This window comes from Suricata suricatta, chromosome 5 (assembly GCF_006229205.1).
Source record: "Suricata suricatta isolate VVHF042 chromosome 5, meerkat_22Aug2017_6uvM2_HiC, whole genome shotgun sequence".
NCBI classification, from domain to species: domain Eukaryota; kingdom Metazoa; phylum Chordata; class Mammalia; order Carnivora; family Herpestidae; genus Suricata; species Suricata suricatta.
In genome coordinates, this window is record NC_043704.1 from 126,289,657 (window position 1) to 126,312,963 (window position 23,307).

General features: G+C 38.4%; 1 protein-coding gene across 1 annotated transcript in view; it reads right to left on the bottom strand.

Moving 5' to 3' along the window:
- Positions 1 to 217: 217 nt before the first annotated feature.
- Positions 218 to 23,307, bottom strand: part of LOC115291261 (serotransferrin-like) — a 48,807-nt gene continuing 25,717 nt past the window's right edge. The window contains exons 16-19 of the mRNA XM_029938767.1: positions 20,428 to 20,510; positions 8,676 to 8,812; positions 7,516 to 7,570; positions 218 to 1,361 (exon numbers count right to left, since the gene is read on the bottom strand). Coding sequence (XP_029794627.1) covers positions 1,148 to 1,361; positions 7,516 to 7,570; positions 8,676 to 8,812; positions 20,428 to 20,510 — 489 coding nt within the window. The 3' untranslated portion in view covers positions 218 to 1,147. The remainder of the gene's footprint in view (positions 1,362 to 7,515; positions 7,571 to 8,675; positions 8,813 to 20,427; positions 20,511 to 23,307) is intronic.

The window sequence follows — 23,307 nt, forward strand, 5'->3', positions numbered from 1 at the left end:
AGGACCACACTTGTCTGGGATTAACTTCTCACTTAACCCACAACCACTCTGATCTCCTCTGAAGCTTTAGCTGAGCCTGTCCCTGAGCGTGTGAGGGAGGGACAACACTTTGTGGCTGTGTACATGCAGTCTGCGGGCCCTGGAGATGTGGAGCCAGGCCCGCACCCTACCTGACACCCGCTCCCGTCTGCGCTCACGGTACCATTCCGCTTCATGCTTGGAGCCAGATTGTTTTATTTGCCAAGAAACACGTTAATAATTTATAAAAGCCACTAAAAAAGCCAACATTCAAGAAGACAACAAAGAACATCACTTTGAAGAGGCCAACTTTTAACCAGCAGCGAATATGCACTTTTAAAAAACATGGAGAACTTTTGTCATTCACGTGTGTTCCACAGCATTCTAGCTCTGAGTAAAAACAAGGGCTGGTCAAAGAGAACACGAACACATCCCAGGAACCCTCAGCCATCCAGACTCCTCAATTAAGGGAAACCACCAGAACACACGAGACCCTTGGCACTGGGGATTTAGCATTTACAGTTCTGTCATCTGGGAATGACTCCAAGGGATCAGGGCATGGTTTTGAAACCTAAGCGCTATGTGGGCTGGAGTGTGGACAAGTCACAAGCTGATGAAGAACAGACCCACTGTCACCACAGCCTTGCTGTTTTCTACCTGTCTTCATAGGTCAGGAGGCCACCTTGAAAACTACACTCACACGTCTGAGAATTCACAAAGGACCAGGTGATGTACTGCCCATGAATGCCAAGGACAAATGGAAACCAACTGGTTCCATACACAGGTTTGTTTTCAGGAAAAGGGACTAAAGCACAGAGGTTGTGGGTAAGACATTTTCGGATGGTAGTCATATTCTCATGCTAATAGCTTCTTGACCTCATGTCAAGCATATGTTAAGGGGACAACACCTTAACAAAGGGAAGACGCACAAGTAAATGAAAAGAAAGCACTGAGGGAGAACTAAACTTAAAAATAACAATTCCAAGTTACCTTTAACATTAATTTGTTTCCAGAACAAGAAAATTTGTTACATTCTGTACCCCTTATCAACTCCAGGCTACCACACCCTTTTCCAAAACTATCCGCCACACATATACAGATTCCACCGGCCTGCGCTGCGGCCCTGCCCTCAGGCGATCTTAGCCAGCCACTTCTCCAGGTCCCGGATATCCGCAGAGCCAGTGTCCCCTCTTCCGCCCTTGGCACTGCACTCCAGGAACTCCACCTTGAGCGGCAACTGTGAGAACTCGAATTCCTTGCCTTTCTTTCCCAGCTGAACAGGGGCAGGACTGGAGCTGTCCAGTGTGCTGGGGGCAGCAGAACGGGTGACTCGTAAAGTGTTGCTGTCACACAAAAGAAAAATGAGTCAGGAAGAAGCGAGTAACTTTTATACAGCGATTAAAGGCCTTTAGGAAACCACATTGTTTCCTAAATATTTCGGCACTCCTTTAAATGCTTAATCATAAAACTGTCAATTATGCTATGAAGACTGTTGAATAACCCTTTGCATTCAGACTGCTCTCAGTCAGGAGAGATGCAGGTCCAGCCTGACTTGGCCTGAAGAGGAGCAGGTCAGTAACGTCCCCGCCACACCAGTGCCCGCCTACCTGCCTCCACCGGGACCTCCTGCATGATGCCCTTTTTAGACATCTATAAATAAAATCAAGAGCCAGATGCTCAAACGACTCTGCCACCCAGGCGCTCTGAACATACTTTTTAAATACATGCTGTGTTACAATCACCGAAGTCTCTGAAAGTTAAGTGTGGGTAGATGCAGTATGTGTATTTATCACGAGTCTATGTGGATACAGTGCTTAGAAATCCACGAGGTCCAGACTCTTCATATCCAGTTTGGGCCCAATCCCTATTCTCCAACTAAAACCTTCCCAATTTAAGCTGTCTTACTGCTGCCACCTGCTGGCCTGCAAAAAGAGTGCACAGCAATGCTCATTAGTCTACTTCTCCCACTTTGTAAATAAACTTACAAAAAAAAAAGATCTTTAAAAAAAAATTTTTTTTTAAAGGAAAAAAGGCCAAACATAACATGCCATAAAGCTACATGAACACAGTTAACCTTGTTATCCATAAGACTATGAAATACTTCAAAGCTGATAGGGCCCAATTTTCACAAACAGGATTAATCTAAAGTCAGACTCCTGGGGCATCCTTCTGGCTCAGTCAGAAGAGCGTACAACTCTTGATATCAGGGTTATGAGTTCGAGCCCCACATTAGGTGCAGAGATTACTAACAAAAATAAATAAACTTTAAAAATAAAATCAGACTAATTTAACTGATGTTAACCTTCCTAAATTTTAACATTTTGCTTCACTACTTTATAATACAGCATTTTCTTCTGTATTGCTTTTCTATGCCTCTTTAGAGTGAAAAGCAAATGAACTACAGGAAATATGGGTTTTGAACACTGGAAGACTTGGGACTATACTGCTAAAAAGAAAAAAATGAATACACAAATATTATAATCACTTTCCCCCCCAATTACCAACAACTGAAGAATTTCTAGAAAAACCAAACCATCTAACTATTCCAATTTCCTAATTCTAACAAGAAATTTACAGTCTCAAGAGAGAGAGCATCACGAGTAAGGGAAGAAATGAAAAATGTGCAATTTCAGAAGGGACACAAGCCACCAACAGTGATGTCTGCAAGGTGGCAGAATAGCAGTTTCCAGCACAAGTCTTCTCCCAGAACCATCCCCTTGGATAACTACCTACACACGAGAGATACGGGATCCAGGTCAAAGATCACAGGACCTGGGTGTGTTCCATAGAAATAAGAAAAGATGCACTGAAGAGAGTAGGAAAGAGTTTCATGTTACCCACATCACTTCTGCAACATGAAGAGATACACTTCACTTGTGGGAAGGACAGGGAAGTGAGCACTCACTATCCCAGGAAACCCAGCACCAGGCAGGTCCCTACGGCCCCAGCCCGCTCCTGTGGACCCAGCCACAGGACCACCCCAATGGACCCCAGCACCAGGCCTGCCCAGTAGACCCAGGCACTGGCCAGACAGGAGAGATTCAGGTTCTAGGCTGACCGAGTGGACTCTGGTGCCAGGCCCGCTTCCAGGGACCCAGGCAGTAGGCCCACCTACCCATGGACCTAGCCTGCCCAAGGACTCCGACAGCAAGCCCATCAAGGGAACAAAAAAAGCACCAATAACTGACCTTAAAGAAATGGAGATCTATGAACTACTTGACAAAGAACACAAAATAATCCTTTGAGAGTTCACTGAGCTATTAAAAAAAAAAAGACAATTCAAAAAAATGAGAAAAACAATATATGAATAAAAATGAGAAGTTCAGGGCACATGGCTGGCTCAGTTGGTAGAATATAGGTCTCTTGATCTCAGGATGGGGAGTTCAAGCCCCATATTAAGCATGGAGCCTACATAAAAAAAAAATTCAACAGAAAGAAACTATAAAACTTTTTTAGGATATTCTGGAGCTAAATAACACAATGACCAAGGTGAAAAACTCTGAGATCCTTAACAGCAGACTTACCGAAGCAGATGAAAGAATCAGAGTGCTTAAAGGCAGGTAATTTGAAGTTACCCAATGAGAAGAACAAAAAGAAAAAGAAAAAAAAAGAGTAAAGAGAGTCTATACAGGGGCACTTCGGTGGCTCAGTTAAGCGTCTGACTTTGGCTCAGGTTATGATCTCACGGTTCATGGGTTCGAGCCCCAGGATGAGCTCTGTGCAGACAGCTCCAGAGACTGGAGCCTGCTTTGGATTCTGTGTATCCCTTGCTCTCTTGCTCCTCCCCTGCTTGCACTCTGTTTCTCTCACAAAAGTAAACATTAAAAAAAAGAGAGCTTATATAACTTATAAGACATCATTAAAGAAACCAAAAACATCCATTATGGTAGTCCCAAAAGGAGCAGAATAAGACAAAGAACCAGAAAGCTTATTCAAAGAAATAATAAAGAAAAACCCCAATCGACAAAGGGAAATGCACATCCAGATCTATTAAGCCCAAAGAACCCCAAACAGATTAAACAAAGAGAAATTTGTTCTCTCTCCTTCATGTCTGATGGACAGCTTTGCTGGGTACAATATTCTTGGTGGCAGTTTTTTTTCAGCACTTTGAATATATGATTCCACTCCCTAGTTGGTCAGAGGGTTGTGGGTTATTGTTAAGCTGAATATATAACTCCACTCCCTAATGGCATACAAAGTATAAGCTAAGATTAAGAAATTTAGTCTTGTGGGGTTTCCCTTGTTTGTGACAAGTGGCTTTTCTCTCATTTTCAAAATTCTCTTTGACTTTTGTCAATTTGATTATAGAAGAAGCACAAAATAAAAAGAAAGCATGGCACCACAAACAAATCATTAAATTACAAAGAGAAGAATAGGACAAAGGAATTATAAAACAGAAAACAAAACAGAGTAAATCCTTACCTAGCTTAAATTCTTTAATCAAAACAGAGAGGATGAATGGATTAAGAAAACAAGATTGAACTATATTCTGTCTCCAGATTACAGAGGTTTAAGGTTCTATGTCAAAGGACAGAGAAAGATATTCCATGCAAATGGTAACCAAAAGAGCAGGACTGGATAGACTTATTTAAACAAAACAGACTTTAAGTGAAAAACTGTCACAAGAGACAAAGAAGGTCACTGCATAATAATAAAGGAATCAGTTCATCAAGAGGATATAATAATTGTAACCATGCAAGCACCTCACATCAGAGAATCTAAATACATAAAGCAGGTTAACAGAACTAAAGGGAGAAATAGATAGCAATGCAATGATAGCAGGGGACTTCAATACCACGTTTCCAACAATGAACAGATCACCCAGACAGAAAATCAGTAAGAAAACAGCATATCTGAACAAGACTATATACCAAATATAACAAATAGAGAACATTCCATCCTACAACTGCAGAATGCATTCTTTTTAAGTGTACACCTAACAGTCTCCAGGATAGATAACATGTTAGGCCACAAAACAAGTCAACAAACTTAAGAAGACTGAAATCACATCAAGTATCGTTCTGAGGACAATGGTATGAACCTAGAAATCAATAATAGGTGGAAAATTTGAAAATTCACAAATATGTGGGGAGTAATAACACATTTTTGAATAACTAATAGGTCAAGGCAAATAAAAAAAAATACTGAAACAAATAAAAATGGAAACCCAACACACCAAAACTTACAAAATGCAGCAAAGGCAGTTCTAAGAGGGAAGTCTGTAGCAATAAACATCTACTCTAAGAAAAAAGAAAGATCTCAGAAAAACATAACTTGATACCTCCAGGAACTAGAAAAAGAACAAACCAATCCCCAAGTTAGCAGAAGGAAGGAAAAAATTAAAATCAGAGCATAGATAAATGAAATACAGACTAGAAAACAATAAAAAATATCAATGAAAGGAGCATTGGATTTTTGAAAGAAAAAAGCTGACAAACTCTTAACAAGGAGGAAAAAGACTAAAATTAATAAAATCAGAAATCAAAGGGCTAGCTTATACTACAGAAATACAAAGGATAAGACTACTATTAACAAAGTAGACAACCTAGAAGAAATAAATTCTTAGAAACACACAACATATCAAAATGGAATCATCAAAAAATAGAACATCTGAACAGACCAATAATGAGTAAGGAGATTGACTGAATCAGTAATCAAAAGCCACAAGAAAAAGCCCAGGACTGGACAATTTCACTGGTGAATTCTACCACACTTTTTGTTTTTTAATAAAAAAATTTTTTTGAGAGACAGAACACAAGTGAACAAGGGACGGAGAGGGGGAGGGGGAGGGGGAGGGAGAGGGGGAGAGAGAGAGCATTTCTAGCATGTGCTAGAAATCTACTATACGGCATAGTATCAACTGCTAACAATATTGCCTTATACTCTGAAAATCTGCCACCAGGAGATCTTAAATATTCTCGAGAACCTCCCTCCCACACACAAATTAAGGGAGCAAGAGGAAACTTTGGGAAGCAATGGATATTTTAATGGCCTCAATGGTGGTGATGGTATCAAAGGTGGATATTTATCCCCAAATCCATGGAGTTGTATATATTAAATATGCACAGCTTTCTAAGTATCATTTACACTTCCATTAAGAGGTTTAAAAATCTTTTGATAATCAACTTGAAGGCATGAGGTCTTTGATAAATCTGCTTGAAGAGCTAACTTTGCTCATTATATATTTAAAAATTTAAAGCATATGGAATTAAATCTATCATTTTCAGTTAAAAGAAAAAAAAAAGGAAGAAACCACAGAAAATGGTACACTAAGCCTGGTAAAATTTTTCTGTAAAGAACCATACAGTAAATGTTTTGGGCTTGTGGGTGACATTTAGTCTCTGTCACGTATTTTTCTACTTTTATTTTTTTTTTTTGCCTGCCCTTTAAAAATGTAAAACTAAAAATAATAATAATAAAATACATACATACATAAATGTAAAACTATTCCTTGTTTGCACACCCAGAGCAGCACTCTGTTAACCCTAAGCTCCTGAGTAGAGGGTCGTATTTTCCCCCAGAGCCACATTCTAAATGCAGGGTTTGCCACATACTAGATGGATTGTAAGTGCTTGTTACATGAATAAATGAGTAATAAGTAAATCCTAGGGAGAAAAAAATGTGCTCAAAGTTGAAATTATGCAATTTTTCCTCATTAGGTTCTTTTCTTTATTAAAAAAAAAAAAAAATCCTGAGGTGCCTGGGTGGCTCAGGTGGTTGGGCGTCCATCTCTTAACCTCGGCTCAGGTCATGATCTCATGAACCATGGGATCAAGCCCTGCATTGGGCTCTGCACTGAAAGCAGAGAGAGCCTGCTTGGGATTCTCTCTCTGCCCCTCTACAACTCTCTTTCTCTCTCTCTCTCTCTCAAAACAAACAAACATTTGAAAGAAAAAAAGTCCTTCCACAATAGCAATAAGAAAACATAACTTGCTTCATTATAAGGCTGATGTTACCTCCTGGGCAAGAAAGCTGGTAGCTAGCTCTTACAAACTGGCAGAGTACAGACATGCTACATTCCTTAAAATTCAAGAGGTTATAGCTCAATTTACCAACGTTTAAACATCAAAATCAAGCTAAATAATATTGCCAAGTGGCTTGAAAACAATAAAATAAGCGAGAAAATATAGTATCACAGATTTTTAAATTCATTCCAGTGTTCCTTTCTTATTCTGACAACAAAAATTTCCAAGGCTTTCAAATTTTGTAGTGTCTAAAACCTTCCATATCTACAATAAATGAACTAGAAACATTGAGAAAATAAATTGAGTTTATGGTGTCAAAAAACCTGAGATCTTCTATCCATGAATGTTTAAAGTATCCATGAACATCCTATTGACGCTTTTTAAAATTGTTATTCTTTCATCAATTATTTAACAAATATATTTCACACTATTCGTCAGACTATAACAATCATACACAACCAGAGACTTTAAGAGTATCGTACTTCCTAAGTGTTAAGATATACATTAACTAATATGACTTATTCATACTTACAGTTCTTTCTCAAGCTGCTGCTGAATTAACTTTGCAGATTTTGCCATTGCAATGTCTGTACAGAAATAAAGACATTGTTATAGTTTAAATCAGAAAGAGTCTTTTCCCAAAACTTCTTGCACATATGGAAAATTCCTATTTAAACCACTAAGTTTCTTTTCCTTTTTTTTTTTTTTTTAAAACAGCTTTTTACCATTAGTAGCTTCACTATCAAAGTAAGCTTTATATTTGCATGCATGGGTTTTCCTATAATAATGTTACAAATGTATTAAGCTTGTGACTCTAAAATTGACTAGGTCTTTCCTGAAAGTTTTCTACATCTTTAAATTAATATACATAAAAGTCCAGCCAGTGTCAAAGAAAGAAAACCTACCAGCTTGCTGCCTATAACAAGAGCCTTCCTGCTTAACAGAAATACCCTACCTGTCATATAAAAGTAAACTAAGCACATTTCCAGCTGATACTAAAATAGTGTGCACCTTGGTAAGAGATAAACGCTGGCTTGGAGCACACCAGAAGCTGAATAAATACTACCTTCTCTCCTTATATTAAACAGAAAAAATGGGTCAGGTAATGATCCTAAGACGGATTCCTGATTATGCATTGTTAGGATTATTACTACCTGATCACTGAGAAATGCAATGGGCTCTTTATAGAATCAGAATTTTAATCTCAAAGAGGACCATAAAATCAACTAGTTTATCTTATTTTAGAGTAATGAAACTGAAGCCTAGTTTTATTGGGTGTGATAAGAAGTTTTTAATGGCCATGAGGTTAAAGAAAAACCATTTCTGCAAACTCCCCTTCATGAAATATGCTGGAAGGTAAACTCGTTTGAAAGGAGAGGCTCCGCCCTGGCCCTGTGCAACTGTTTTTCATCGACATACTGTCAATCTGACAAAATAACTTGGTAAATAAAGTAAAATGATTTATAATTTTAAAAAATGCAAAACACTGTATCAAAGAAAAACTAATCATAGTCCCTCCTTTGTATGGTAAGACTAATGAAAATGTAGGTGTATAAACAATTTTAAGATTTAAAATTCTTCACGGTTAATTACAATTGGCTCTCTCAATAACCATCACAGATAACTGTATTAAGTCTTAGCAGCAATTCCAGAAAAAATCTCAATTATGATTGCTGGAAAACATGATGGCACCTTGCTTATTGCAGGCGATTAAGAACGATGGTGTGTTCTTCAGACTCATACTGTCAGTGAGGACTTGATACAGAAACTCTGCCACATCTTTCACCTCTCGCTGGAAGGCGGCGCTGTCCACAACAAACACAACAGCCCTGGGGGGCGGAAAGAACAAGCAGCATGTGAGCATGCCACAGGGCAGCAGTGTATTGAAAAACTGTATCCTTAATCTCATCCAGCTCAATCCTAATAACACACAGCAGACTCACATGCAAGTGTGCACACATGTAATCACACCCCACAAATAATTAAAAAAGGACTACTGACAAGACACCAAGCGAGATGTGTGCATTTTTGATAACTGTGTGTACTTCTGGTGACTGAACGGCCTAAAATACTATTTTTCATAGAGTTTTATAAAAATGCAATAAAACAAAAACAAAGGACTACCAAGTGTTACTATGTATCAATGACTGATCTAAAAAGATCAGTGCCTGGATGGGTGCCTGGGTGGCTCAGTCATTTAAGCATCAGATTCTTGATCTTGGCTCAGGTCATGATCTCACAATTTGTGAGATCAAGCACCATTGATAGTTTACATGTTGACAGCATAGAACCCGCTTAGATTTCTCTCCCCCGCCCCTCACCCCTGATCTCCCCTGTGTGCTCTCTTAATATATATATTAACATAATTATCATATTAATTGTTATATATATAATTATATATACATGAAAACGTTAATAGCTGAGCTGAATTTTAGTGAGACACAGTCTGGAAAGCAGTGTGTATAGAGCACAAAGGAATGGAATAGCATGGCCTAGAGAACTCAAGGAAGGAAAGGGGAGGGGGAACACCAGGCAGTAAAGGAGAAAGACACACTGAGCTAGAGTTTATGCTTTTTTGTTACAAGGAATATTGGCGCTGGGGCACCTGGGTGGCTCAGGTTAAGCCTCTGACTTTGGCTTAGGTCATGATCTTGCAGTCTGTGTGTCTGAGCCCCATGTCAGGCTCTGTGCTGACAGCTCAGGACCTAGAGCTCTTCAGATTGTGTCTCCCTCTCTCTCTGACCCTCCCCTGCTGTGTCTCTCTCTCTCTGTGTCTCTCTCAAAAATAAACAGAACATTAAAAAAAATAATATTGGTGCCTAATGGAAGACAGATATATCTAAGACAGTAATCAAACTACAATCAGAGTGACCAGGTAGGGCCCAACCTAAGGCAGCAACAGTGAGAATCCTCACTTGCTAGCAATAAAGAGGTAGCAAAGCTTAAGCAAAAACAGTCCAGGAAAAATAGCAGATAACAGACCGTAGGGACCAGTGTTGGAATACTCAAGGATAGCTGGAAAGGAGCAATGGACAGCATGCAGGTGGGGAGCTGGAACCGAACACCTTGCACAAAGCCTAGAACTTAGAAGCAGTCTAGTGGAGGCTGGTGTGGGAAAATACTCCAGGATGAATTGAAATATCAGGCCTTCTGTGCTGCACAGATAGCATGGGTATGAATTTACATTCTTTCCTGGTGAAGATTATCAAGCAGAAAAAGGGAGGCCCTCGAGGGAGGGGCCAAGATGGCTCAACAGCATCGAAGGTTTTTTTGCATGTCTCATCCTCAGCCAGATCAACACTAAACCATCTTGCAAACCTTGAAAACTGATTTGAGGATTAACACAATGTGCACAACTTGAACCACAGAATTCGGCAGGTACGTGGTGTGGAGAGGTAAACTGGAGGAGAGAGGCTGCAGAGGGCAGGGAGCTGTTACTGCTTGTGGAGAGAGGATGGAGACGGGATGAGACTATGGGAAAGCACCCCGCACCCCCGCAAAAGCAGCTGGAGCGAAAAGAAAGAGTACGCAGGGACTGAACAGAAAAAGGGAGAAAGGAGAGGAGAGGGAGTTTAAATTACATTAAGACTCTATAACAGTGGGAGCGCAGAGTCTGAAACTCCACAGCTTGATACCTGGTGGTGTTCTGGTGGGAAGGGTGAATCCCCAGGAGCAGAGGGTGAATTCCGAGGGATTCTTGGGCCACATAGGTAGAGGTGGTTCCCCTAATGGGAGGACATTTGGTAGAGTCTATGCGGCTTCCCTACAGGCAAAGGTCCCAGCAGACCCCAGAGAACCACCACATTTGTTGGTGTTGGAACAAGGAGGTAAAGGAGGAAGCCTGGTGCCAGATGTGTGCTGTGATTTATCATAATCCCTGAAACTCTGCTGCTACATGATTGTGTCAATGACCCAGCCGTAGTCTCCGGTCATTGGCTCATTGGCGGCAGCACAATCTCACAAACATTCCTGGGGGTGGGTGGGCACCTGGCCATTGCTCGTTGAGACCCGGGTCAGAATGGGTCAAAGCTACAGTCCCTCAGAAGTGAGGGGTTGGGAAACACAGCCCCATCTTAGATAAAACTCAGGAGGGAGGTGCCACCTGACAGCTTGGTCATGGACAGTGTAAACGCAAGGAGTGTATAGAAGCCAGATACACAGGAGGGGTGCTTGATTGCCAGTGGTGAGAGCACAGAGCTCTGATACTAGAGACTGGTTAGGTGAGTGACACCATTTTCACTCCCCTGTGCATGCGCCTACACATGACACAGCAATCCACCCCAGTGAACTAAGCAGCGCCATCTAGTGGAGAACGGAGTCATTACACTAAGCCCCACCCAACTCGGCCACCTGCCCTCTAGAGGATCCCAACTCTGTCTGATTAGTTTACAGACTACAGAGGGCATCAAAGCTTGACTTCTAGGGGAAACTATGTAATTTCAATCATATTTGTCTGTTCACTGATCCATTTATTTAAGTTTTTTCTTTTCTTATTCTTGAAAGCAGAAAAATTTATTTTTATTTTCCACTTTTATTAAAAAGCTTTTTTTCTACTATATTTTTTACCTTTTTATAATTTTTTAAAATTCTACTTTACTTCCATCATTTCATTTTATTCTATTTTATTGTGTCAATTTTTTCAAATTTTCAAATGTTTTTTTTTTTCCTTTTTTCTTTTCTTATCTTTACCTTTTTAGTCTAATCAGCCACGCTCCTTTAAACCAGACCAAAAATTTGATATTTTTGTGTTTTTTTTAAGTTTTTTATTATTTTTAAAAAATTTTATTAACTCTTTTTTTTCCTTCAAAATGATGAAAGAAGGAATTCACCCCGAAAGGAAGAAATGACAACCAGGGACTTAACACAGATACAGGCAAGATGTCTAAACCAAAATTTAGAATGATAATAATACTAGCTGGGGTTGAAAATAGATTAGAATCCCTTTCTGCAGAAACAAAAGAAGTAAAAGCTAGTCAGGATTAAATAAAAAATACTATAACTCAGCTGCAATCTTGAATGGATGCCATGGCGGTAAAGAAGGATGAAGCAGAGCAGCAAATCAGCAATATTTAAGGAAAACAATGAAGCAGAAAAAAGGAGGGAGACTAAGGCAAGAGAGCATGATTTAAGAATTAGACAACTCAGTGACTTATTAAAAAGGAGTAACATCAGAATAATAGGGGGTCCCAGAAGATGAAGAGAGAAAAAGGGGTAGAAGGTTTATGTGAGCAAATCATAGCAGAAACTTTTCCTAACCTAGGAAAAGACAACAGACATCAAAATCCAGGAAGCACAGAGGACTTCCATTAGACTCAACAAAAATGAACCATCAACAAGGCACATCATAGTCAAATTCACAAAATACTCAGACAAGGAAAGAATCATGAAAGCAGCAAGGGGAAAAAAGTCCTTAAACTACAAGGGAAGACAGATCAGGTTTGCAGCAGATCTATCCATAGAAACTTGGCAGTCCAGAAAGAAGTGGCTGAATATATTCAATATACTGAATTGGAAAACTATGCAGCCAAGAATTCTTTATCCAGCAAAGCTGTCATTCAAAATAGGAAGAGAGATAAAAAGTTTCCCAAACAAAAATTAAAGGAGTTCATTACCACTAAACCAGCCCTGAAAGAAATTTTAAGGGGGATTCTCTGAAGGGAGAAAAGACACGGAAAAAAGAAAAGACCAAAACCAACAAAGACTAGAAAGACCAGAAAACACACCAGAAACTCCAACTCTACAGGCAACATAATGGTAATAAATTCTTATCTTTCAGTACTCACTCTAAATGTCAATGGTCTAAATGCTCCAATCAAAAGACATAGGGTAACAAAATGGATAAGAAAAGAAGATCCATCTATATGCTGTTTACAAGAGACCCATTTTCGACCTAAAGCAACCTTCAGATTGAAAGTAATGGGACGGACAACCATCTATGATGCTAATGGTTGCCAAAAGAAAGCTAGAGTAGCCATACTTCGACAATCTAGACTCAAAAATAAAGACTCTAACAAGAGATGAAGAAAGGCATTATATCATAATTAAGGGGTCTATCCACCAAGAAGATCTAACAACTGTAAACATTTATGAGCCAAACATAGCAGCACCCAAATATATAAATCAATTAATCACAAACAAAGAAACTCATTGATAATAATAACCTTAAGGAAGGGACTTCAACACTGCACTTAGAGCAATGGACAGATCATCTAAACAGAAAATCAACAAGGAAACAATGGCTTTGAATGACACATTGGACCAGATGGACTTAACAGATATAGTCAGAACATTCCATCCTAAAGCAGAATACACATTCTTCTCCAGTGCTCATGGAACATTCTCCAGAATAAATCACATACTGGAAGACAAATCAGCCCTCAGCAAGTACAAAAAGATCGAGATCATACCATGCATATTTTCGGACCATAATGCTATGAAACTCAAAATCAACCACAAGAAAAAAATGTGGAAAGATAACAAATACTTGGAGACTAAAGACCATCCTATTAGAGAATGAATGGGCTAACCAAGAAGTTAAAGAGGAAATTGAAAAGTTCATGGAAGCCAATGAAAATGGTAACACCACAGCCCAAAACTTCTGGGATGCAGCAAAGGCGGTCATAAGGGGTAAGTATATAACAATCCAGGCCTTCCTAAATAAGGAAGAAAGGTCTCAAATACACAACCTAACCTTACACCGTAAAGAGCTGGAAAAATAGCAAATAAAACCCCAAACCAGTAGAAGACAGGAAATAATAAAGATTAGAGCAGAAATCAATGCTATCAAAACCACAAAAACAGTAGAACAGGTCAATGAAACCAGAAGCTGATTCTTTTAGAGAATTAACAAAATTGATAAACCTCTAGCCAGTCTGATGAAAAGGAATAAGGAAAGAATCCAAAGAAGTAAAATCAAGAATTAAAGAGGAGAGATCACAACCAACACAGCAGATATACAAATAAGAATATTATGAGCAATCATACACCAGTAAAATGAGCAATCTGGAAGAAATGGACGAATTCCTAGAAACTTATCAACTACCAAAACTGAAACAAGAAGAAATCAAAAATTTGAAAAGACCCATAACCCGTAAAGAAATAGAATTAGTAATCCAAAATCTCCCCAAAAAACAAGAGTTCAGGGCCAGATGGCTTTCCAGGGGAATTCTACCAAATATTTACACAGGAGTTAACACCTATTCTCTTGATGCTGTTCCAAAAAAAAAAAAAAGAAAGAAAGAAATGGAAGGAAAATTTCCAAACTTCTATGAAGCCATTATTATTTTGATTCTAAAACCAGACAAAGACCCCACTAAAAAGGAGAACTACAGACCAATTTCCCTAGTGAACATAGATGCAAAAATCCTTAACAAGATACTAGCCAACCAGATCCAACAATACATGAAAAGAATTATTCACCATGACCCCAAGTGGGATTTATATCTGGGCTTCAGGGCTGGTTCAATATCTGCAAAACAATCACATGAATAAAACAAAGGACAAGAACCACCATTCTAGCAATAGATGCAGAGAAAAGTATTTTACAAAATGCAGCATGCTTTCTTGATAAAAACGCTCAAGAAAGTCGGGATAGAAGGACCATACCTCGAGATCATAAAAGCCATATATGAAAGACCTACCATTAATATCATCCTCAATGGGGAAAAACTGAGAGCTTTCCCTTGAAGGTCAGGAACAGGACAGGGAGGTCTACCCTCACCACTGTTATTCAACATGTATTGGAAGTCTTAGCCTCAGCAACTAGACAACATAAAGAAATAAAACACATCCAAATCAGCCAGGAGGAAGTCAAACTTTCACTCTTCACAGATGACATAATACTCTATATGGAAAACCCAAAAGATTCCACCAAAAAACTGCTAGAACTGATCCATGAATTCTGCAAAGTCACAGGATATAAAATCAACACACAGAAATCAGTCACATTCCTATACACCAATAATGAAACAACAGAGAAATCAAGAAATTGATCCAATTTACAACTGCACCAAAAACCATAAAATACCTGAGAATAAATCTAACCAAAGAAGTGAAAAATCTATACACTGAAAACTACAGAAACTTATGAAAGAAACTGAAGACACACACAAAAAGGAAAAATATTCCATGCTTCCAGATAGGAAGAATAGATACTGTTTAAATGTCAATATAACCCAAAGCAATTTACATATTCAACACAATCCCTATGAAAATTAACACCAGCATTCTTCACAGAGCTAGAACGAGCAATCCTAAAATTTGTATGGAACCAGAAAGACCCTGAATAGCCAAAGCAGTCTTGAAAAAGAAAACCAAAGCTGGACACATCACAATCCCGGACTTCAGGCTGTATTACAAAGCTGTCATCATCAAGACAGTATGGTACTGCCACAAAAACAGACACTCCGATCAACGGAACAGCATAGAGAACCCAGAAATGTACCCACAAATGTATGGACAACTAATCTTTGACAAAGCAGAAAAGAATATCCAATGGAAGGAAGACAGTCTCTTCAGCAAGTGGTTCTGGGAAAAATGAACAGCGACATGCAGAAAAATGAACCTGGACCACTTTCTTACACCATACACAAAAATAAACTCAAAATGGATGAAAGACCTAAATGTAAGACAGGGAGCCATCAAAATCCTAGAGGAGAAAGCAGGCAACAACCTCTTTGACCTTAGCCATAGCAGCATTTTACTCAACACGTCTCCAGAGGCCAGGGAAACAAAAACAAAAATGAAATACTGGGATCTCATCAAAATAAAAAGCTTCTGCACAGCAAAGGAAACAATAAGTAAAATTCAAAGACAATTGATGGAATGGGAGGATATATTTGCAAATGACACATCAAATAAATGATTAGTATCTAAAATCTATAAAGAAGTTATCAAACTCAACACCCAAAAACAAATAATCCAGTGAAGAAATGGGCAAAAGATAGGAATAGACACTTCTCCAAAGAAGACATCCAGATAGCTAACCAACATGTGAAAAAATGTTCAAAGTCACTCATCATTAGAGAAATACAAATCAAAACCACAATGAGCTACCACCTCACACCTGTCAGAATGGCTAACATTAACTACTCAAGAAACAACAGATGTTGGTGAGGATGTGGGCAAAGAAGATCTCTTTTGCAAGGCTGGTGGGAATGCAAACTGGTGCAGCCACTTGGGAAAACACTATGGAGATTCCTTAAAAAATTAAAAATACAACTACCCTAAGACCCAGCAATTGCATTACTAGGTATATATCCAAGGGAAACCAGTGTACTGTTTCAAAAGGGCACATGCACCCCAATGTTTATAGCAGCACTATTGACAATAGCCAAAGTATGGAAAGAGCCCAAATGTCCATTGATGGATGAATGGATAAAGAAGATTTGCTTTATATATACAATGGAGTATTACTCAGCAATCAAAATGAACGAAATCTTGCCATCTGCAACTACATGGTTGGATCCAGACGGCATTAGACTAAGCTAAATTAGTCACAGAAAGACAAATATCATATGACTTCAATCATATGAGGACTTTAAGATACAAAACAGATGAACATAAGGGAAGGGAAGCACAAGTAATATAACAACAGGGAGGGGGACAAAACATAAGAGACCCTTAAAAACAGAGAACAAACACGGTTGCTGAAGGGGCGGTGGGAGGGGGGATGGGCTAAACGGTAAAGGGCATTACAGTATCTACTCCTGTAATCACTGCTGCACTATATGCTATCTAACTTGGATGTAAGTTAAAAAATAAATATAAAAAATTATCTTTCAGAAAATTAATACTTATCAAGTATTCCCTTCTTTCATATGAGTAACAGTAGATCAGAAGTAAAATGTCAAGAAACAAATGGGGCAAGAACCACACAATCGAGTCAGAAAAACCCTCCCTTTCTTTAAAATAAAGAGGCTAAGGCAAAAAAAGGGGGGGGCAGGCTCCATGAATCCCTAGGGCCCCCAACATGAGGAAATATGAACCCATTCTAGAGAGAAGCTTCCATATCTTAAAGCAGTGAAAAACAGCAATCACAATAACAACAACAAAATATTAAAAACACAATACCACTTACATTATCATCCCCCCAAAATGAAACTTTGGTATAAATCCAAGAAAATATGTCAAGATACGTATGAAGAAAACTACAAAACCGATCAAGAGAATCAAAGTGAAACTAGATAAACAGAGACACTCCACAATCACAGATACGAAGACTAAGTAGTTTCAAAATGTCTGTTCTTCCCAACTTGATCTACAGATACAATTAAATCTAAGCAAAACCTCAGGAACTTATTCCATGGATACTGACAGATTCCATAGTTTATATGGAAAAGCAAAAGACCCAGAAGAGCCAAAATAATAATGAAGAACAAAGCTGGAGGACTGACACTGCTCAACTTACTATGAAACTTTAGTTAATCAAGACAGCATGGTCCTGGTGAAAACAGATCAACAGAACAAAGTCCATTAATACAGTCAGAGCTATAGGGTCGTAACAGAGATGGTCCCTGACTTACAGGGTTTGAACTTACAATTTTTTCTTTACAAAGGTGTGAAACCAATACACATTTAGTAAAAACCAGACTTCAAATTTTGAATTTTAATCTTCTCCTGGGCTAGCAATATGCAGTCTCTTGTGACACTGGGCAGCAGCCAGCGAGCCACAGCTCCCAGTCAGGCACTTGACTGCAACGGTAAACAACCAATACACAGAACCAGTCTGGTTTTCACTTTAAGGACAGTATTCAACAAGTGACATAAAGATTTTCAACACTTTTATTGTAGACTTTGTGTTAGATGATTTTGCCCAACCGTAGGCTAATATAGGTGTTTCGAACACATTCAACGTAGGCTAGGCTAAGCTATAATATTTGGTAAGTGTATTAGGTGTATTTTCAATTTTCAACTTACTATGGATTTATCAGAATGTAATCCTATTATAAGTAAGCTCTGCACAACAGAACAAAGACAATCTTTTTAACAAATGATGCTAGAACAGCTAAACATCCACATGCAAAAACACGAATACATACAAAGAATAAATCGAAACCATATACTTTTCAGGAAAATTAACTCAAATCGGATACCTAAATGTAAACAACAAAGGCATAAGCTCCTAAGAGAGAACACGGGAGAAAACCTAGATATCTTGGGTCTGGCAATGATTTTCTAGATATAACTCTAAAGGCACAATCCATGAAAAAAGAAAATCAATAAACTGGACTTTATTAAACATACAAATTTTTGCTCTGCAAACATCACCATCAAAAGAATGAGCCACACACTGGGAGGAAGTATTTGCAAAAGACAGATCTGATAAAGGACTGTTATCCAAAATATATGATGAACTCCTGTAACTCAACAAGAGACAAACAACCCCATTTAAAAATAGGTCAAGGAACTTTATAGATGCCTCACCCAACAAGATCTATAGAGAGCAAAGATGGAAAGATGTTACACATCATATCAACCTCATCACGAAAATGCAACTTGAAGCAAGTTAGGTATTACTACACATGTATTAGAACAGCGGCAATCTAGAACACTGACAACACTAACTGCTGGTCAGGAGGAAGAGCAACAGGAACTCTCGCTTATCACTGGTGAGAATGTAAAATGGTGCACCCACTCTGGAAGACAGTTTGGTAATTTCTCACAAGGCTAGACATACTCTTACCATGTAATTCTTCAGTTGCACTCATTGAAATTCACCCAAAAACTTATGTCCACACAAAAACTTGCACACAATGTTTATACCAGCCAAGAAATCTTTAGGCAGGTGAATGGATAAATAAGCTGTTTATATCCAGACAATGACATATTACCCAGCATTAATAAGAAATGAGCTATCACACAATGAAAAAACATGGAAGCAATTTGAATGCATATTAGTAAGTAAAAAAACCACTCTGAAAGGCTACATCTTATATGATTCCAATTATGTGACATTCTAGAAAAGGCAAATCTATAGAGACTATAAAAAAGATGAGTAGTTTTCAGGGATTAGGGGACAAAGAGGGATAAACTGGCATAACAGGATTTTTAGGACGGTGAACATACTCTGTATGATACTATCAATGGTGAATACATGTCATTATACATTTGTTCAAATCTATGGAATGTATGCCAAGAGTGAATTGTAATGCAAAACACAGAGTTAGAGGAGCACCTGAGTGGCTCAATCCATTAAACATCCAACTTCAGCTCAGGTCATGATCTCAAGGTCTGTGGGTTCGAGCCCCATGTTAGGCTCTGTGCTGACAGCTCAGAGCCTGCAGCTTGCTTCAGATTCTGTGACTCCCTCTCTTTCTGCCCCTCTCCCACTCATGTGCTTGCACGCTCATTCATGCTCTCTCTCACACAAAAATAAACAGAAAAAGAACACAGACTCAGAACAATTATGACATGTCAGTGTATCTTCATCAATTGTAACAAATGAACACTCTGGTAGACAATGCTTATAACAAGGAAGCCTCTGCATATGCATGTGCTGGTCGGGGGCAGGGCGATGGTGTAATACAGGAAATCTCTGGATCTCTTGCTCAATTTTGCTCTAAACCTAAAACTGCTCTAAAAAGTAATTTTTTTTTAATTCACACAACAGTCTCATCCGTGACAGACTGCTCATCATCACCATCTTGTGGGCAAGGAAGAAACAACAAAATAAAAGTTAAGACCTCTTCAAAAATAAGGAAAGAAATAACTACCTTATTCCATCAAACTTAAGATTCCATCAATTAAAAGACACATTCTTATTTCAGGTACAACTATGAAAGGGAAAACTATTGCCAATTAAACTATGACACAAACAACCATAAATAGCATTCATTCTAATTTTATAGATACTAAAATGTCTTGAAATCAATGAAATGTGGTATAAAAAATGAATGAAAAGTGGTATACTGATTTTCCTCTTAAGTTCTTGCCTATGTTAAAGGCAAAACAAGAATAAAGCATCTTCAAATACAGCACAAGAATTTTAGGAAATAAGAGTAACACCAGGACAATACTAAAAGAAATATGAAAACATTATTTTGTAATTTTGAGACATGAAATTTGGGTAATTTAGGAACAGAAATATATAATGTTAGAATTAAATAACTTCTAGGATTTCACCTAGCTTTAAAATTCCTTTTTCAGATTTTCATAGTTCTACACAAAATTATGATTTGTCCTCAAAGGAAATGAAAAAAAAATGAAAATTTTATTAACATGGTAAGTGTTAACACTTTCTGAACACTCTTGAGAAACACTTTCAAATGTTCTCATACAATCCTCATAAAATCCTAGTAAAGGTGGGCTTGCAAACCAGAAATGGTTGACCCCAGGGTCCATGCTTTCCCCTGTAGGGCACCAGACTGCCTCCCAAATACCACCAGAGCAATATGGGTGACCTTGATACATAGATTCAGGCAAGTTCACTCTAAATCCTACTTACCTGGCTGAAGCCTTAAAACGCTCTAAGAATTGAAGTCTCAAGCTCTCGTGGCCAGGGAGATCAATCAAAGTCAGGCTAGTGCCCTGAGGATGGCAGCAATAACATTTAATGAATACCATGCTCCTGATTGACATTCACAACATAAAATTTCCATATCAGATTTCAAGTACCAGAACAGTGTCCAATTTATTAATGAACCAAAAAAAGTTCACCATAATTAATGAATGAATCAAAGAAAAGTTCACAAAGCATCTTCTATTTATAAATTATTAGTAGAGGCTCCAAGGATTTAACAGTGAGCAAAAACAGACATGACCCCTGTTCCAATAGGGTTTATGATATAATATATAAGATCAACAAGGGGTGCCTGGGTGGGTCAGTCTGTTAAGGGTCCCACTCTTGATTTTAGCTGAGGTCATGATCTTGTGGATCAGGAGATGAGCCCCTGTGTTAGCCTCTGTGCTAACAGCTTGGAGCCTGCTTGGGATTCTCTGTCTCTCTCTCTATCCTCCCTCCCCGCCCCTGTCCCTCCCCAACTTGAGTGCTCAGGCGTTCTCATGCACACATGCTCTCTCTCAGAATAAATAAACTTAAACTCTAAAAAAAAGAAAGATCAACACAAAGTAAGATTACATATAAATGTAAAATTACAACTTTGATAAATGCTCTAAAGGTATGTAAGAAACCTGACCCTGTGGGGGAGTCATTGAAGTGTGGTCCATCTGAGGCTGGGGAAACACCCCAGTATGAATATAAACAAAAACGTGTGAAAATAGCAGTAAATATTCACAAAGTAAATAAAGTAACAGGTGACCTACATTTTATCTTGGCATTCTACCATTACAAGGCTCTCCAATCTTTCTAACAACAAAACATTCCTTTACATTTCCACTATAATTTTAACTATCTGTCGACTAGACACACCATTTATTTGTTCCAAAAGTCCATATTTTTTGTCAAACACTGAAACAGGGAGGGGTTGTGTCCCTCCTAAGTTGACTCATTAAAGCACCCACTTAAGGGCTATTCATTCTAGGCCTTCATGCTTGAGCTCAGGTTCAATGTGGATATGGCTTTACCCATAGATTCTCTGGTATAATCCTGATACACTATCAGGTCCATGGGACCTTTCTCTGACGTTCTACCTTATCCACAGCCAGCCTGAACCACTGTTCAGCAGGAGGGAGTCCATATCATGCACAGAACTGACATAATTACACCTGGATTTATTACGACCTGTCATGTAGTCTGTGTAGTCTTTTATGGGTAAAAATATGTACTAGCTTCAAAAAAAAAAAAAAACACTGTTAAAAGTCTAAGGACCTCAAGTTGGGACCCACTACCACATTTCATAATCAGCACTACACCACCATAAGCAATTCAGAAAGAATAATACTGATACATTGAGAGAGAGACTAGATCTAAAGCATATCAGGGGGAGAGGAGTAAAAAAAGAAGGGAATGTTCTACATTTTTAATAAAAATATTCAAGCCTCATATGTAATATTAAATTTTCCAAATCTGTATTTAAAAACTATAAAAGATATAGGTAAAGTTAATTTAATAACTATTTAACCCAATATATCTAAAATGTCTTTTTAATGTGTAAAAAAAAAAAAAATCAAGAAATTGTTGGCATTTTACTTTTTTTTTTCGCATGCCAAATTCAAGATCTGGTGTATACTTTACACTTACAACACCCCTCAATTTGGACTAGTCACATTTGAGGTGCTCAACAGTCACGCATGGCCAATGGCTATTCTACAGGTTTAAAGTATACCCTGGGATATCCCACTTTAAAAAATCTAGCGCAAATACCCCAAGAATTAAAGAGCTCCAAACCTGAACTTTCAAAATCTAAAATCTTGGGAGTTTAAAAAGGACTGGGCTAGAAAGAGTGCCATTTTGAAAAATGTAAAAAATATCTGTAAGACATTTAAAAGAATGTTTCGTTATCTTTGTTTATAATGTTTAATTCTGGAGGCACCAGAAAAGGAGAAAAGGTCTCTAAAATAACCATTTTAATTTATCCATCTATACATCTACCCCTCCAACCAGCCACCTAGCCTTTCCTCCACTCACCAAATACTTATTATGCATTACAATCAACTTGGCAGTCACTACCCACATTCTGGGGCTACACATATACACAAAAAGTCCTTCTCATGATCCCTTACTGGTATTTTTGAAATATACTCATGTATACTTTTTAAGGTATCCATTGCAACATTATAAAAGCTAAAGATTTTAACAACAAACTACATGTTCATTAACAGAGCTCTTATTAAATCAGAACTTAATTGAATGGTACAGCCACATACTGGAATACTGTGCAGCTCACACATGCAGCACTATGTGTACAAATGAGGGAGAAAAGCAAAACAACCCAACCGCATCAGTCATATTGTTAAAAAACAACAACAAAAAACAGTAGGCAGCACAGACTATTAAAAAAGAAAAACGGGGGGGACCCGAGTGGCTTAGTCAGTTAAGCATCCAACTTTGGCTCAGGTTATCACCTCATAGTTTGTGAGTTTGACCCCTGCATCAGGCTCTCTGCTGTTAGTACAGAACCTGCTTCAGATCCTCTGTCTCTCTACCTGTACCCTTCCCTTGCTTGCACACATATGCGCTCTCTCTCAAAAATAATAAATATTTAAGAAAAAAAAAATTGAGTTTCCTGGCTGGCTCAGTTGATGGAGCGTGTGACTCTTGATCACGGGATTGTAAGTTCGAGCCCCAGGCTGAGTATAAGATCGCTTAAACGGGTGCCTGAGTCGCTCAATCTGTTAAGAGTCCAACTTAAGCTCAAGTTAGGATCTCACGGTTTGTGGGTTTGAGTCCTGGGTGAGGCTCTGTGCTGAGGGCTCAGAGTCCGGA